Source organism: Balaenoptera physalus (genome assembly GCF_965194825.1).
Source record: "Balaenoptera physalus genome assembly, chromosome: 7".
Taxonomy (NCBI): domain Eukaryota; kingdom Metazoa; phylum Chordata; class Mammalia; order Artiodactyla; family Balaenopteridae; genus Balaenoptera; species Balaenoptera physalus.
This window is the reverse complement of record NC_138886.1, coordinates 17,912,806-17,929,152: the sequence shown is the minus strand read 5'-3', so window position 1 is coordinate 17,929,152 and position 16,347 is coordinate 17,912,806. Positions and strand designations below refer to the sequence as shown.

Genomic DNA, 16,347 nt, shown 5'->3' with positions numbered 1-16,347 from the left:
AATCCTCACTCTAACCTTACGAGGGGTGCTACTACTTTCCCCAGTTGGGCAGAGGAGAAAACCAAGTCCTCACTCTAACCTTATGAGGGGTGCTACTACTTTCCCCAGTTGGGCAGAGGAGAAAACCAAGGCATGGAGAGGTTGTCACTTGTCCAAGGCTGTTGGACTCTTAGCAACCAGTGGTTGTATGACCACGAGTGGGACTGGGGTTGTTTCTAGGGCACTAGAGTTGGCTGGGGATCCAGGATCTATAGCCCTGCTGGGACCTTAAGCCTGTCTAGACTGGCCAAATGGAGGCATTCATTCTGCCATTGTCAACCTCAAAGGGAGGTAGTGAAGATTAAAGGGAGAGAGAGGTGAAAATGTTCTTTATACATGAGTCATCATCTAATATACTTCCTCATGTCCATGGCACATACATCTTCCCCACTATGGTGGGGGCATACGGAGACCCCAAGGCCCACAGAGAGGGAATGGCTTGCTCAAGGTCACCCGGCCGCTCTACTACACAGGCAAGACTAGAGCCCAGAGCCACCCCCCACCTCAGAAGGCAACAGAGTTGTTCTAACAGTAGTTAAAATTCTGGGGTCAGATGATACCTGGATTGAAATTTTGGTTCTGCCACTTACTAGCTGCCTGAGACCAGGGAGTTTCTTAAATCCTCTAGGGTTCAATTCCTTCATCTACAAAATGGGGTGATAATTTATATATCACAGAGTTGTTGTAAGAAGTATATGAAATATATATGTAAAGAATCTGGCATATGGTAAGCAATCAATCAATTAAATGATAATGGTGATAAGGATAGTGACGATGATGATGATGATAATGATGATGATGATGATGATGATGATGGAGGGGGAGGGGGGAAGGAGAGAGGAAGAAGAGGAGGAGGAGGAGGAGATGATGAAGAATCCAGCACTCTTTCCATAAGTTCGGTACTTAACTCCTCCACAAGATTCTATGCTGGCTTTACATAGTCCCTCACTAAGGGACGTTTGGAACTCATAACGCATTTGTGCATAGTGACACACAGTTCCATGCATGGCTTCCACATAAAGCTAAATTATATTCTTGGCTCTCTTACCTTCCAATGACTATATTTGCATGATACAAATCCTGCCTCATCCATGCACTGTCCATTGAGTCCAAGTGGATTTGTCATCCACTTCATGTCCCACGTTCTGCCCAGTCTAACACTCAGACACCAGAGAAGAAAGGGAAGACCCAAGTCCCTGGGCCTCTTAGTTAGCAAGTCTTGTTGAGTCACCTCAGATCCAGCCTCACCACTGCAATGGCCCTAGCTCAGGCATTCTCTTCTCCCTCCTAAACAACACTTATCTAGTCTACCCTCCCCTCCCCTATCCTATCCTACCCTACCCTGTCTTACCCTACCCTACCCTACCCTACCTTACCCTACCCTACCCTACCCTACCCAACCCTAACCTACCTTAACCTACCCTACCCTACTCTACTCTATGCTGTCTAGTGCCACTGGCTCTCTCCCTTCTCCCCAGTCTCCTACTTTGCAACCAGAAGCGTGTTCTCAAAATGCTTATCTGCCTATGTCACACTCCTGCTTTCAATCTAATGCCTTCCAATGGCCGGTGTGCTCTACACTGCCAACTTCTCCAAACACACCCTCCCCTCTCAGCCCACACCAATTGCTAACCATCCCTCAAACATGGCACACTCAGAAATATGCTGGTCTCTCTGCCCATAATGCCCCTTCTCTTCCACTCTACATACTGAACTTATACATCCTTTGACTGTAAAGGCTTTCCTGGTGACTGTCTTCCTGATGCAGAGTTAATCTCACCCATCCCTTCTCATGTAAATAAGCCACTGTAATAACTATTTATTGAGAGCCTTATTCTCAAGGCTTTATATACATTATCTAATTTAATCTTCCCAACAGTACTTTGAGGTAGTGCATTCATCCCCTTTATAGATGAAGAAAGTGAGGCTTAGAGAAGTTAAGTTAACATCAGCTAACCTGAGCCTCTTAATTAGCAAGACCTGTTGAGTTTGCTTTATACATTTCTCTCAGGGTCCAGCCCTCCCTCACCATAAACTGCACAGCCAATATCTAAACTCAAATTGGCTTGATTCCAAAATGTCTGATTTTATCACACTGTATTTAGTTAGCTAAGTTCTGGGAGTTTCTTAAGGGCAGGATCTGGGTCCTGTTCATCTTAGTACCCCAAACCTGGAAATTAGTACTCAAGCATTGGTTGGAAGTTAGAGGGACTTAGTTTCCGACTTAAGATGGAGAAGGGGGGCATTACACCCATTTGCCCTAGAGATAGTAAGCACAGCGCTCACCAGTTTGAAATACTTAAAGTCTGTCCAAGTTTAGATCTCAGGATCTCAACATCATGAATTGCTAACTACAGGATTTGAAGCAGGTTATTCAACCTGTCTAAACCTCACTTTCTTTCATTGGAAAAATGGTAACCACACTAGCACGTGGCTAGTGTTTTGCATGTTTTGCACATGGTTAAATGTGATAAGTATGTCGAGTCACTGCGAGGAGAACTCCCCGAACGGTAGTTATCAGCATTTGTCCGTGAAATGCACTCTCTATCATGAAACCTGCCTAGAGAAGACACTTCTTGACCATACAGAGGATGGGAGTCATGTAGAGGCGATTTCCTGTGCGCCCCTAACACACACCTCTGTGTGTTCACGACTCCTCTGTTCAGTGGTGGAAACCATATGGAAAGTCCCATCTTTGCTAGCAGAGTGAGACGTGAGCGTCCCTGGCATTTGTTGTGGCAGTGCATGAATCAATCTGTCTGTGCCGAGGACAGGGTGCTGGACCCAGAAGCTTCATTTGCACCTCAAGAATTTTTCTTTTTCCAATGAAACAGCTTAACAAATACTGGTTGAACCTCCTTGCCTGCGATGGCAAGGCCCCCCCCCACCCCCCCCACACACCTGTCTCTCCAGGCTTCTCAATCCCACTCCTGAGGGCCTTATGGTGGCTGGGAAGGGCAGGAGGCTCCACAGTGCCAGGAAAAGCAGGCTGAAACCAGGGAGGGGCGTGGATGGGAGAACGAGCTGGGCACAGCCTGATGGTGGATATTCACAGGGGCCAGCCACCTTTGGCAAACTGGGCAGCTATCCAGAGGCCACAGCCATCTGTGAGAGCCTCAGAGAAAAGTACATACTTCTTGGGGCTCTTGCTATTGTGTTAAGTTCCACCACTGTGGCCACTGCTCTCTGGGTTAAACTTTTGATACTATTTACAACCCATATACCTCACAGGGATGTTAGTCATTAATTCCTGCTCTTAATCAGAGTTCTCTATGACTTTCACAGACAGTGTCCTACTTATCTCTCCAAGATGAATAGCATTATGCATATTGTCCATTAGGAGGAAAAAAAGACCCTACTGTGTATTGTGCTGGGTGCATTATAGTTGCTATCACACTCAAGCCTCACAATAACGCCATGGGGACAGACTATCATTTACCTCATTTTGTTGATGGGGACACAGAGGTTCAGACATCCAATTACTCATCCAAGGGCAACAGCTCGTGAATAGTGGCAGATGCAGATTCAAACTGAATCAGGCTCAGACCACAGCCCCAGCGCACGGGGGAATTTAACTTTATGCAACTGTTGAGCTAAACTCTTCCTCAGGTTGTGTCAAGACAGTGGAAAGCTATAGCAATGGGGTGACTCGCTAAAGGCCTCGGACCTAGGGCTCCGGAAAGGGTACACATGACAGCAATTTAGAGTAGGGCCTGGCATGTGGCAATACTGCAGACTGAATGTTTGTGTTCTCCCCAAATTCATATGTTGGAACCTAATCCCCATTGTGATGGTATTTAAAGGTGGGGCCTTTAAGAAATGATCCCATAAATCCCATAAATGGAATTAGTGCTCTTATGAAAGAGACCCCAGAGAGATCCCTCTCCCCTTCCACCATGTGAGGACCCAGCAAGAAGACGGCTGCCTATGAACTCACCGGCTCTCACCAGACACCAAATCTGCTGATGCCTTGATCTTGGACTTGCCAGCCTCCAGAACTGTGAAAAACAAATTTGTATTGTTTATAAATCACCTAATCTATGATGTTCTTTTATACCATAACTAAGATAGGCAAGAACTCTATTCCTTTTCTTTTCATCCTCCTTTTTTTGAAAGAAGCTTATTCTTCTCTGACTATACTATACTTGGAAGAGTAGTCATCTACACTGTAGTGGGAATTTATTCATCTAAATTCCACCTTCATACTTACAGAAATGTAAATCCAATAATAATAAACTTTCTTAAAAGAGCACCTTTGAGCTTAGATTGTTGGAGGTTGAGCAGATCTTTAGGCACCTGAGTCGTCTGGAAGGATCTCCTTCTGCTTTATTTCTCCATGTGGATTATTAGGATCTTTTGGTGGGAATTCAGCATGTAGGTTTTCGGGAAGGGGATTATGGATCTCATCAGCACTCATCAAAACCGAGAAATACGCTTATTTTCAACTGCTTTTATTCTACTGATACTCAGTATTTTCCCCTCTGAATTCCCATTGCGCCCTTCACTCTAACAGGTGTCGTCCCCGCATTATGAAACACCTGACCTACATCCCATTTCCTCCAGCAAGCTAGCATCTCTGAGCTACTGCCAGGAAGTTAAGGACATATACAGCCTCTCTGTACTCATTACCCTCCCCGGGAACACAACGGAAGTAAACAATTGCCATTTAAAAGGAGACTTAATGGTGGAAGGTTTCCCTCATTACCTCAGGATCCAAACTGCCATCACTTCTGGAAAATGACAGTAGTCACCGTCTTCAAAGCCTTTGCCGGTCCAACCTCCATTCTGGCGCTGGAATGGTTTTTCTTAAACAGCAAGTTGACTCCTCTGCGAATGCTCCGCAGTGGCTTTCAGTTACTTCAAATACTGTCAAACTTTTTGTCCACGGCTTCCAATGCTCTGCCTAGCTCCCAGCCTTACCTCTTGCTTCTTCCTACTTTGATCTCTATTCCCAATGAAAGTGCTTGCAGCCCTCGAAGGAGTATGCTTTCTCTTATCTCTGGGCTTTTATTCACAGTGTCCCACCTGCCTGGAGCAAATCCCATTCTCCTCCCCCCATCTTTTGGGCATAGGCATCACTTTTTCAGAACCCCTCCAGGTTGTCTCACAACCCAGCAATGAGTTCAGAGAACCTCCATTCTTCCCCTACCACAGGCTGAAATAACTGGCTACCTCTCTATAAGTTCCATTGGACTGTACACTCCCTGAGGACAGGGAGCATCTCTGTCTTTAGTTGCCTGCCTAGTGTATAGGAGAGAATGAATAAATACCTGTTGAGTGAATAGACAGAAGGCCCCCATCAGTAAGAAACAGCACCCAAGCAGAAAGAGAGACAATAGGAATTTTTAATGCATGGAGAGCCCTGCAGGGACTCTGGGCAGACCCACAGGCGGCAGGAAGAGGCAGGGGTCCTGCAGACTCAAACGCGTCCGAAAAACAAAGTCCTAAAGACCCAAGCTTCCTCACTGCAACAATCCTCGGGGATGCCCTCCTGATGCTGAAGAGGTCCAGTTGTCTCTCCATAGGTCTCCTCCTGGGGTCCATGGCAGGAAGGAAGCTGAGTGTAGCAGGAGGAAGGAAGAAGGGGAAAGGCCTCTTGGTCTCCACCTGAAAGCTCCTGCCTCGGGATTGACCACCATCCGGAAGAAAATGTTTAAAAAGGAGAGACTTTGATAGAGTCAAATAAGATCTTAGAAAAAAATAAAAGATAGGGGGAAATGAGTAATTCCAGTGGTTACAAAGTTCTCTGTCGGCTATCCACAAGAGGAAGAGTTTGCTTTGGCCTTGCTGGCAAGCCTCATCTGCCAGGCCCGTCCTCAGCTGTCCCCCAGCCCACCCAGGCCCCAGGATCCACGAGAGCACCGCTCCCCCTCCCATGGAGAGTCTCTGTGCTCACGGAGGGCAGCAACCTCCCTCACCGGCCCTTGAACTCCCCATACGTGTTGCGGGCCATGGACACCATCTTCTCCTCGCATGTGATCTTGGTGTCCTTGAGGATGCTGTACCACACCATACCCACAGGCCGGACCTCCTCGCTGCGGCAGAAGAGGTAGGGCACGCTGTCCACGCGGCTCTGGATGTAGGCGCTTCGGAGGAGGCCAGAGCAGCGGCTGCTCACCCTCTCCAGACGCCGCAGGACCAGGTGGGCCTTCCTGGAAGACAGAGGAGGCGGCAGTGAAGGCAGGGGCCTAGGTCAAGCATCAGGCCTTTGAGGGGGGTGAGTAAATGTCAGTGGGCAGACGACGACTTCTTGTCCCAACAATCCCCTAGCCGCGCCTGACTTGAATGTGGTATTTTGAACACCTGTTCAAAATTACCTTGGAACTTGTCCTCTTTAACTGTGCAATGTGTAAAAAGTAAAAGAGCGGTATAACCTTTGACCTAACACTTTCACTTCTGAGATGCAAGCGTTACAAGGTGAGCAGCCTGAGGACTCTGACCAAGTAAGTGTAAACTATTATAATAATGATAAATGACAACAAGAACAGAAACTAAAATGCATTAACGCCATGGGCTAGATGCGGGGTAAGTACTTTACATACATTTAAAAATTTGTATATAATCTTCACAACAGCCCTGAAAATATTGTTATTTCCATACATATTCAATGGCTATGGAGCCCAGGTTTCAGAGAGGTGACACTACTTGACCAAGGTCAAACATCAAGCTGACCATTGGAGTTGGGCATTCGGATCTAGGCCTGAACACTCACCAAGTCCCTCTCTGTCCGCTTTCTTACTTTTCTAATTCTCTCATACTCTTTTCTCACAGTCAGAACCAAATCTTGTCCTCTGTGCTTCTAATTCATGAAAGCCTTTCTATCTCTATACCCAAATCAGAACTTCTCTATTTCATTTTTCTTATCTCTAAAATAGTGATGGTGGCCTTACTGGTTGTGAGATTAACTAAGAGAAATGCCCAAAGGCTGGCCCTGAGTAAGCTCCCAATAAATGATAGCTTCTATTATAGAGAATTGTTGTGGTGATGTCTCAGGATCAAGGTCATACTGGACACTAGTCTCAGCAAGAATTGCCCTGGACTGCAGTGATCATCATTAGGAACTTATCTAGAGCTCTTTATGTAGCACCAGATAGCGGATCCTCGGGGAGACCCGATGGCTGCAGAGAAAATTAAAGCAAGCATCTTTGCGATCACCTAGTCCAAGGCTTCTCAACAGGAGCACCATTGACATGTGGGCTGGATAACTCTCTGCTGTGGGGACAGTCTTGCAGGACATTTAGCAGCACCCCCAGGCCTCCGCCTACAAGATACCAATAGCATCCGCAGCCCCAGGCATGACAATAAAATTGCCTCCAGACATTGCCAAATGTCCTCTGGGGACCAAAATCACCCCATTTGAGAACCAGAGACTTAGTCTGACGTAATCTCGTTAAAGATGTGGAACCTGAGGCTTAGAGAGGGAAAGGAATGACCTTTTCGCGGGTCATACCATAAGTCAGCTTTGCTGTCCAGGTGTCCATCTCCTTGTGGAATCCACTTTTCTCTACATCTCAGCATCCTCAAGATGCCTAGGGATCCTGAGGGGCTAAATGAGAGGCTCTCCCCTGCTGTCCTCTCCATGCCCCTCTGAGACCCCAGGAGGGAGGGCGTTTTACGACAACAGACCCCACAAATGGGAGACTGTTTTAGGCACCTGCGTGGCGGCTGGAAAAGGGCTGGGCTTATGCGTGTAGCTTTTGTGGGCACGATTTATGAGGTGCCTTTCAAAAAGTCCTCTTTGTATAGCTCACCACTTGGGTGGAATATTTCCTGAGGTGCCAAGAATTCATAGCTTCATAATCACACTCGAGTTACCACTCGACCCACAGGCCTCTTTCACCTCTGGCAGGCGCCTCCTCAGGGGGAGCCGGAGGAGCTTACTCTCAACCCTCCTTGTTTCAGTTCTTGCTCTGTTCCTTAGCAGCTCGGTATCCTTGGGAACCTTACTTAACATCTCCAAACCTGTTTCTTCACTTGACAAATGGGGCAGTTGAGAAGTTAAAGGAGACAAAGTCATTGGTTGCTCCTTTACAGAGCATTTATTATATGGCAGAGCTCCCGATTCAGTAGGAAAAGACAGACAGATGGAAAATTGCAACACCCGTGGCAAGAGCAATGATAAAAGAAGGCGTGAGAGCTGTGGGAAACAGAGGACAGTGCCTAGGTGGGATTGGGAAATCCAAGAAGACTTCCTGTAGAAGGGGAACTTGTGCTGAGCCTCATGAATGAGTAAGGTTTAGGTAAAGAAGAGGGCACAGGCATAACAGGAAGCCTAGGTAAAGGCACAGAGAGAAGGGATTTCATGGTGAAATACGGTGTGCAAGTGGGCTCACAGTGGGAAACGGGAGAAGTGGCAGGAGCCCAGCCACTGGAGCTTAGAAGCTGGGGCTTTTGTTGTATAGAGTAATGGTGTACCACACAGGCTCTAGAGCCTGGTTGCTCAGGTTCAAATCCTGCCTCAGCCACTCACTAGCTCTGTGATATTGAGGAAATTGTTTAACCAGCTGTGCCTCAGTTTCCTTATCCATAAAATGAGAATAATGACTACATCTACCACAAAGGTCGTTTTAAAAATCAAAAAAAAAAAGAAACATTAATGAGTCTGTCATACAGAGTGAAGTAAGTCAGAAAGAGAAAAACAAATACCATATGTTAACACATATATATGGAATCTAAAAAAAGAAAAAAAATGTTTATGAAGAACCTAGGGGCAGGACAGGAATAAAGATGCAGAGGTAGAGAATGGACTTGAGGACACGGGGAGGGGGAAGGGTAAGCTGGGACAAAGTGAGAGAGTGGCATGGACATATATACACTACCAAATGTAAAATCGATAGCTAGTGGGAAGCAGCCACATAGCACAGGGAGATCAGCTCAGTGCTTTGTGACCACCTAGAGGGGTGGGATAGGGAGGGTGGGAGGGAGACACAAGAGGGAGGAGATATGGGGATATATGTATATGTAGAGCTGATTCATTTTGTTATAAAGCAGAAACTAACACACCATTGTAAAGCAACTACACTCCAATAAAGATGTTTAAAAAAACAAAACAAAACATTAATGAATCTATAGTAAGCCCTCAATAGGGTTAAGTGGGGAGTTATTGAAGACTTTCAAGCAACAAAGTAGCAGGTTCAGAGACAAACTGCTTAAAAACGTTTCTAGCTGCATTGAGGAGAATGAAACCTGGGGAGGGCAAGACCAGCAGCAAGAACCACGTACAGACACAGCCAGGTGTTACGTGTTTCCTGTCATTGTACTTAGGGGTGCTGGCTTGTTTCTCCTCTTGCTTTTAAAAAGCTACTTGTTCTTTCTCTTTCCTTATTTACAAAAAGGGAATAACATTTGCCCACCTCATGGAGTTGAAGTGAGGATTAAATAAGTTAATAAGTGTAAAACTCTCTTAGAAAAGTAGTTGGCACATACTAAGCCCCTGATACATGTCAGAAAGTACATCACCATCACCACCACCTCCACCATCAGGATTTGTGTACTGGTTTAAGCTTTGAGCACTTACATAAGTTAGTGGCAGGAGACAGACAGACAGAAATAGTAAGAGCCTCTAATTTAGGGGGAGAGTTCTGGGTTGGAAAATATGCTGGGTGCTATGGGAATATATAAAATGGACACCCAATCATTAGTTTGGGGGCTCTGAGAAATCTTGCCAGGGGACATAACATCTGAGCTAGGTCTTCAATGATGAAACAAATTTTTCAGGTAGATGGGAAGGCAGAGGAGATAGCTCATCCAAAGTTGGGCTAAAGAGGGCATAAAGCATCAGTTTTTTGAAATGGTTAAGTGCAAAGAATGGGTGAGAGACGAGTCAGTTTGGTAGAGATCAGACCATCCAGACTCTTCTGAGCCATGGTAAAGTACTCTATTTTTTGGGTGATGGGGAGTCATTGCCTGATAAGTCATAAATACAAAATGAGGTTGGGAAGGACAGGTCCTCCAACGTGACCAAATGCTTTGTCTCCAAGGGCCCCGCTATTTCCAAAGAGGGAATCTTGGAACTCAACTGGGCCAAGCCTTTGTATGGATGGGGAAACTAAGGTTTGAAATTAGAAAATAATTTGCCTAAAGGAACACCTTAAGTTAGTAACAAAGGCAAAGCTAGAACCTGGGCTCCTAAGTATACAGAGCTAAGATGAAATATTTGGCTCTGGAGTCCCAGATTCAAATCCTAGTTCTATAACTTAGCTATGTGGATCATAAGCAAGTTCTTCCTACTAACTCTTAGTTACTGCAAAGTAAAACGGGAATAACAATGTTTTTGGAAGATGAGATAACCTGGGTAATTTGCTTAGCTTCTCAGTAAATGTTAGCCAAGATTCAAAGTGGTATTTTATAGTAGAAAGGACATAGGCTCCAGAGCCCATTAGGGCAAGCCACTTCTTCTCCGTGAGCCTCAGTTTCCTCATTTGTAATATGGGGACAGAGACAATTATTTTGTAGTGCTGCTGCTAGGCTGGAGTGAAATTACCGCCATAGGCATCTAGCACAGGAATTTGCATATAATACGCACTAAACCAATGTCAGTTTGCCTAACTGTCCCCTGCTCTTTCTCCACTGTACACTACGCCTCAGCACCTTGGTTTGCAATGAGACAACAAAGGCAGAAGAACTCAGAAGGTGAAGCCATGAAGAGAAGGGTTGGAGGTGCTCAAAGGCCGAGCAGGGGGACGTGGGTGAGAGACAAAAGGTGAGAGTGCTGGGTGATAAATTGTAGGCAATGGAGATTCATACATCAAAGGCCAGGCATGCCCCAAGCTTTGCCTGGAGGGGGAAATCGCAGGTCAGAATGACCACTTTTCTCAAATACCAGAAATGAAATCTTCCTCCTTGGAGACAGGACCCAGGCCTGGTGGGATAGGAAGTCAGAGGTAAAGGAGGGACAGCACACATTAATTTGTCATTGTCCCAGCAGGCAAGATCGAGACAGGAATGGCTTGTGAAGGAGTCAGCAGCTAGACTCAGATGCCGCTTCTTCGGGAACTGTAGAACCTTGGAGTGACCGTTCTCTTCCCATCACCATTACCCGATCCACTGTTGACACAGTTCTCAGACAGAGACCTAATTCTAAGGGGGCCTTGGAATGGAGAAAAAGAGGACAGACAGTAAGGAAACATCCCCATTGGCCTCTCTCCCTCCTCTCTGTCTCCTGAGCCGAGCTTAAACGTCTCTGTGTTAGCTGACCTCAAACTTAATGAGAGTCAAGGGCATAGTGTAGTTGCAAAAAACTGGAACACAACCTCTGGAAGTAGAGAGGGCAGATTAAGGGAAATAATGACTTCCATTCACGCTGCTCTTGTCAGGCCACATCTGGAGAGCCCCACTCACTTCTGGTAAGAGGGACATGTGCAAACTGCAGCCAGATCATGATGCTGAAGGTTGTCTCAAAAGCAAGTCTTCTGTGGAAGTGCTGAAAGCAGGAATCAAGTGTCACTGAAGCGGGGATTTAGGAAGATGGTTATGTTGTTCCAGTAACTGAAAACAAGAGGGGAAAACCCTGAGGGTCAGGGATGATAATGACTACAGGTGACTGAGGACCTACTATGTGCCAGAAACCTATGCAACATCGTCTTAAGTGTAATCCTCACTGCAATTCTACAGTGCCTACTTTAGTCCCAGTCGTCAGGTGGTAAAAGTAAGCCTCAGGCTGGTCATATGATTTGACTAGGGTTAACAGAGTAAGAACAGCATCTCAGATCGCTTCAGCAAAGCACCTAAGTGTTAACAAACCACTCAAAAACTAACAGAAGGCACACACACACACACAAAAACCTTAAAACTAAAGTCTTCTAAATGTAGATGGGGTCTTTCTATACCTCCAGTGGGTTCCCCTTCACTGGAGATGATCAAATCGAGCATGCCTTAGAAAAGAGTCTGTCTTAGTCTGTTTGGGCTGCTATAACAAAATACCATAGACTAGGGAGCTTACAAATAACAGAAATATCTTCCTCATAACCTGGAGTCTGGGAAATCTGGGATCTTGGCACCGGCAGATTTGGCGTGGTGGTTGGTGAACCTCTTCCTGGTTCATGGAAGGCACTTTTTCACTGTCCCCTCACGTGGCAGAAGGGACAAAAGACCTCTCTGAGGCCTCTTTTATGAGAGCACTAATCCCATTTATTAGGGCGCCACTCCTATGACCTAATCAGTTCCTAAAGGCCCCTTCTCCTAGTTATATCACCTTGGGCATCAGGTTTGCAATACTGTCTATGAACTTTGCAATGGCACGGACATTCAGACCACAGCAGAATCTAACGGTAGTGGGAGTTGGAGCAGATCTTTGTTGCTTTTGTTTGTTTGTTTGTTTTTAATCTAAGAGGAATTAGGGGCTTGATTCATAGAGAAATACCATCTGATGAGCAGTTCACAAGAGAACATGCTGTGACAACTGTCATAGCATCGGGTTCCTGAGATGAGAGGACCACATTCACTGAGATTCTATTCATGTTTCAAAGCCATGCTAAAATTTCATCCTCAGGAGGTCTTCCAGATCTTCCCAGCTACCCTAAGTCACGTGTTCCTCTTTGTTGCTGAAGCATTTCATTTCTCTGTTGAGATTCATACTATATTATCTGTTAGTTGTGCACATATTTTGGGATGCAATGTGTTATACTGGATAGGACACTAGTTTGACATCAGAAGACAATACTTTGAGCTCTGACACTTACTAGTTGTGTAACTTTGAACAATTTACTTAACTCCACTGATTCTCTGTTACTTCATCTTCAAAATTAATTGTTCAGGAGATGAAATGAGATAAAAATGACTGGGCCAAAATAAATGTTCAACTAATATTTCCCACCGGCTTCTTGGACAGTGTATAGTTCCTCTGGTATCTAGCTCCTCCTGGTTGTGCAAGAAGAAGGGATTAATAATTTTCAGTCCTTAGCTTTCAAAATACAGCACTTTTCTAGCAGAGGTTGATAAAGGGAATGAAATAACACAGGAGCATCATGTGGATCTAAGGAAGTAATCGGGCAAGTGGGCAAAATGTTTCCCCAGATTTGTTTATAATAGAAAAGAAGTTGGAAGGAATCTAGTTGGTCTTTAACAGAGGACTAAATTAATATGTGATGCATTCATATAATTAACTGGCTAAAAGCCCCTTCAAAAAGACAACATATTTACACATGCATCCATAGGAAAAGACTTGTACGTGTGCTATTAAGCGTAAATAGGCAGAAAACAGAACAAAGTGTATGTACTTCTTAAACATAGCAGAGTTGATGAAAATGGAACTGTGGTCTGTAGATGTCAATGTATCCTTAAGTCTGTACCCGTTTCCCTACTCATAAGCATATCCATGTCACATCCATATCGATATCTGGAGAAGTACGTGCACACTTAATTTTATCTCTGGGTGGGGATTAGGGGTTCAGGGGTACAACATTTTTGCTTGCCATTATATATATATCTGTCTCATTTACATGTTACAGAATGAACAAGAATTACTTTAGGATAAAATACAATAAAGGCATTTCCGTTTTGAAAACATGCATACACTCACACGTATTTTAAAGCTGGTGCAATGAGTATGTGCAATGAAGCCATGGTTTTATGGCTTCCCAGTGGTTCACTGGGGTTACTTTCAGAATAAATCCACATCAAGTTTAGCCTCAGACCACCCCCACTAAACAGAAAACCAGAAGCTCAGGTACTGCCATGTAAATATATTTCCTCAACACCAGGTTTGAAATATGATTTGTAAGGTGACTAGTGAAAATATTTACATTTGGCTTTGTCTCCTCCTTGTTCTCTCATAAGAAACCATGAGACCTTCCAAGAATTCATTCCTAAACTGATGGTAAGAATAACTGAGTCTCAATGAACCCAAAAGTATTTCGATTTTGAACTGATGGAAACTTCAAGATAATTATGTACATTGCTATATTATCAGTGGGGAAAATGTTCTGTGGGACATTTGTTCAAAGTCATAGTTTGTCTTGTTTGTATTTATCCATTCTAAGACATCATCAATTTTAAGAGATGCTATCGATTTAATTACAGCCTTTCAAGAAAAGAAGAAAGAATACAACACTTAATGTGCAAATCTATTGTGCACAATCCTTCATGATTTCCAAAATGCCAAAATATGCAGAAAAAAATAAAAGTGCATCTGAAATGACAGGAATATGGCTCTAGAAGCCTAAATTTGCTCTTGTTCCCAATGTCCTAGAAATTCCAAGAGAGTGAATCCAAGATATCTAAGGAAAGAGCTAACATAATCTTGGAATGAAAAAGGTACACTGACATCCCAGGCTTGAATATTTTCACTAAGAACAAAGCAATGACAGTTCAGAGCATGTGCTAATCCTTCTCAGATGGGAAAAGCTTCTTGTCTGCCTGTGTTGAGAAAGATCCCAGAATGAACCAATCCTGGGATGATTTCTGTGAGCTATTAGCAATGTCTGCCATGGAAGCAAGAGGGGCTGACATTAGAAATACACCATTTCTAATCTAGCCAGATAAATTCCACTGAAACAAATCTCTTCAAGTGCTTGCTTTCTTTTCCCTACTCTATCATTTTAATCAGGCATAACTGAAGAGGACTGAGAAGCTCAAGAGTGGTCAAGGGTATTCTGACTGGAGCAAATTTTGGTCCCTGGCCACCTATAAGTTCAGTTTTTCAATTCTCCTAATAGGAACCGTATGGCTGGGACAGCTGGGTGTCAGCGGGTCTTCTCTGAACAGCTGTTTGCAGTAACCTGTGGTTGCCATGGGAACCAGGCTCTGGAGGACATTGGCCTGATGGATTTATTAGGTAGCAGCAAGAGTCACCCTTTTGTCACTAAATTTTATGGGGGTACATGACCACAAATCCACAGAGGAGTAGAGAACATTTTGGGGTTTGGTGATTATAGGCCAACAAAATCCTAATTGAGCTCATCCCATGATACCAGCCCTCAGAGTGCTCCTGGGAAAAGCTCTTATTATCCTAGCCATCCTAGGTTCCTGAGAAACAAGCCATGCTGGGCTAGAGGTGAAAGGACACTCATGGTGTGCCTCTTCTCTGGTCTCTATGACCTTCAGGGCTTGCTGGTTCCTTGGCTTCGCAGCTGGAAGGGACTTTGGAGTCCAGTTCTTTCATGTTGCAAATGAGGCCCAGAATGGAGATGAAATTTGTCCAAGGTTACACAGCAAGTGGGTGGCAAAGCTAGGACATGAACTCAAGGCAGGGTCTTGCTCTCTCTCCTTTACACTTTGATGTTCTGCATACTTGCTAACCCTTAAGAAGCATGGTACATTTACCCACAGTGATCCTCTGTTTAAAACCTTTACCCAGCTTTTGGAAGAAAGAACAACTCATGAACAGGGCTCGTTAGAGCCGTTATGATCTGACCTCTGCTGAACTCTTCAGCCTTGTTTTTTTCCCCTTTTCCTTCTCACCTTGAACTCTCTGCCCCACTGAGATTTATCCTTCCTGACGAAGGTATATTCTCTTACCCCACCCTCTCTCACCCTTGCACTGGTTGTTCCTTCCAGTGAGAGCGCTCCTCCCCTTCCACCTGGAGGACTCCTGCTCACCCTTTACTTCTGAGCATACACTTCACTTTCTTCTCCAGGAATTCTTCCTTGAGCTCCAGGTCTGGATTAGCTGCACCAACAGCTGCATCCAGAACCGTGTCACTCAAAGTGTGCTTTTTAACTAGCCGCATTGGCATCACTGAAGAGCCTGGCAGAAATGCACACTCTCAGGCCTATCCTAGACCACTGAGTTGATGTGAATTTTAACCAGGCCTCTGAGTGATTCGCCGGCACGTTGAAGTTTGATAAACGTCGTTCTAAAGCACACTGCTCACCCTTCTTACACTGTGCTTCTTGTGACATATTTCACTGCATCTGCCTGCTGACCAGTCTTGTTCTCACTAGACGTTGAGCCTGGTAAAGGCAGGAGCTGTCTTCTTCACTCATCTGTTTCCAGCCCGCAGCACAGGGTCTGGCACATAGTAAGCACGTTAAATGAATCAATGACTCCATAAATTAATAAGTGAGGATATCCTCAAGTCTCTTAATATTTGCAAGGACAATGCATTTTTTTTTTTTTTTTAGAATGTTATTTTTAAGCTAGAAAAACCTTAGAGTTTGCAGAATTCAGTTGTTTCCAATGGGGATCTATAGATCCTTGATAGCTCAGGTAGACCTCAGGGACCCTTAGGACTGGAAGGGGGAAGTGAAAGAGGAGACCCAGCAGGGGGGCTCCAGGCCACCCACTCTAGCTTCTACCAGAACAACTCTGTAGTCATCTGGTTCACACATCTACTCATCCCATTATCCAATGATTCAATAAGTAATCGT

At 44.8% G+C, this 16,347-nt stretch overlaps 2 protein-coding genes across 8 annotated transcripts in view; one reads left to right on the top strand and one right to left on the bottom strand.

Moving 5' to 3' along the window:
- PAPPA (pappalysin 1) overlaps positions 1–16,347 on the top strand; it is a 310,893-nt gene that overhangs the window by 282,990 nt on the left and 11,556 nt on the right. The gene's annotated exons all lie outside the window — the stretch shown is intronic.
- The window catches only part of ASTN2 (astrotactin 2), an 897,588-nt gene continuing 886,603 nt past the window's right edge, over positions 5,363–16,347 (bottom strand). For all 3 annotated transcript variants that reach the window (XM_082470412.1, XM_082470411.1, XM_082470413.1), the window contains one exon: positions 5,363–6,191. In XM_082470412.1, coding sequence (XP_082326538.1) covers positions 5,954–6,191 — 238 coding nt within the window. In that variant the 3' untranslated portion in view covers positions 5,363–5,953. The remainder of the gene's footprint in view (positions 6,192–16,347) is intronic.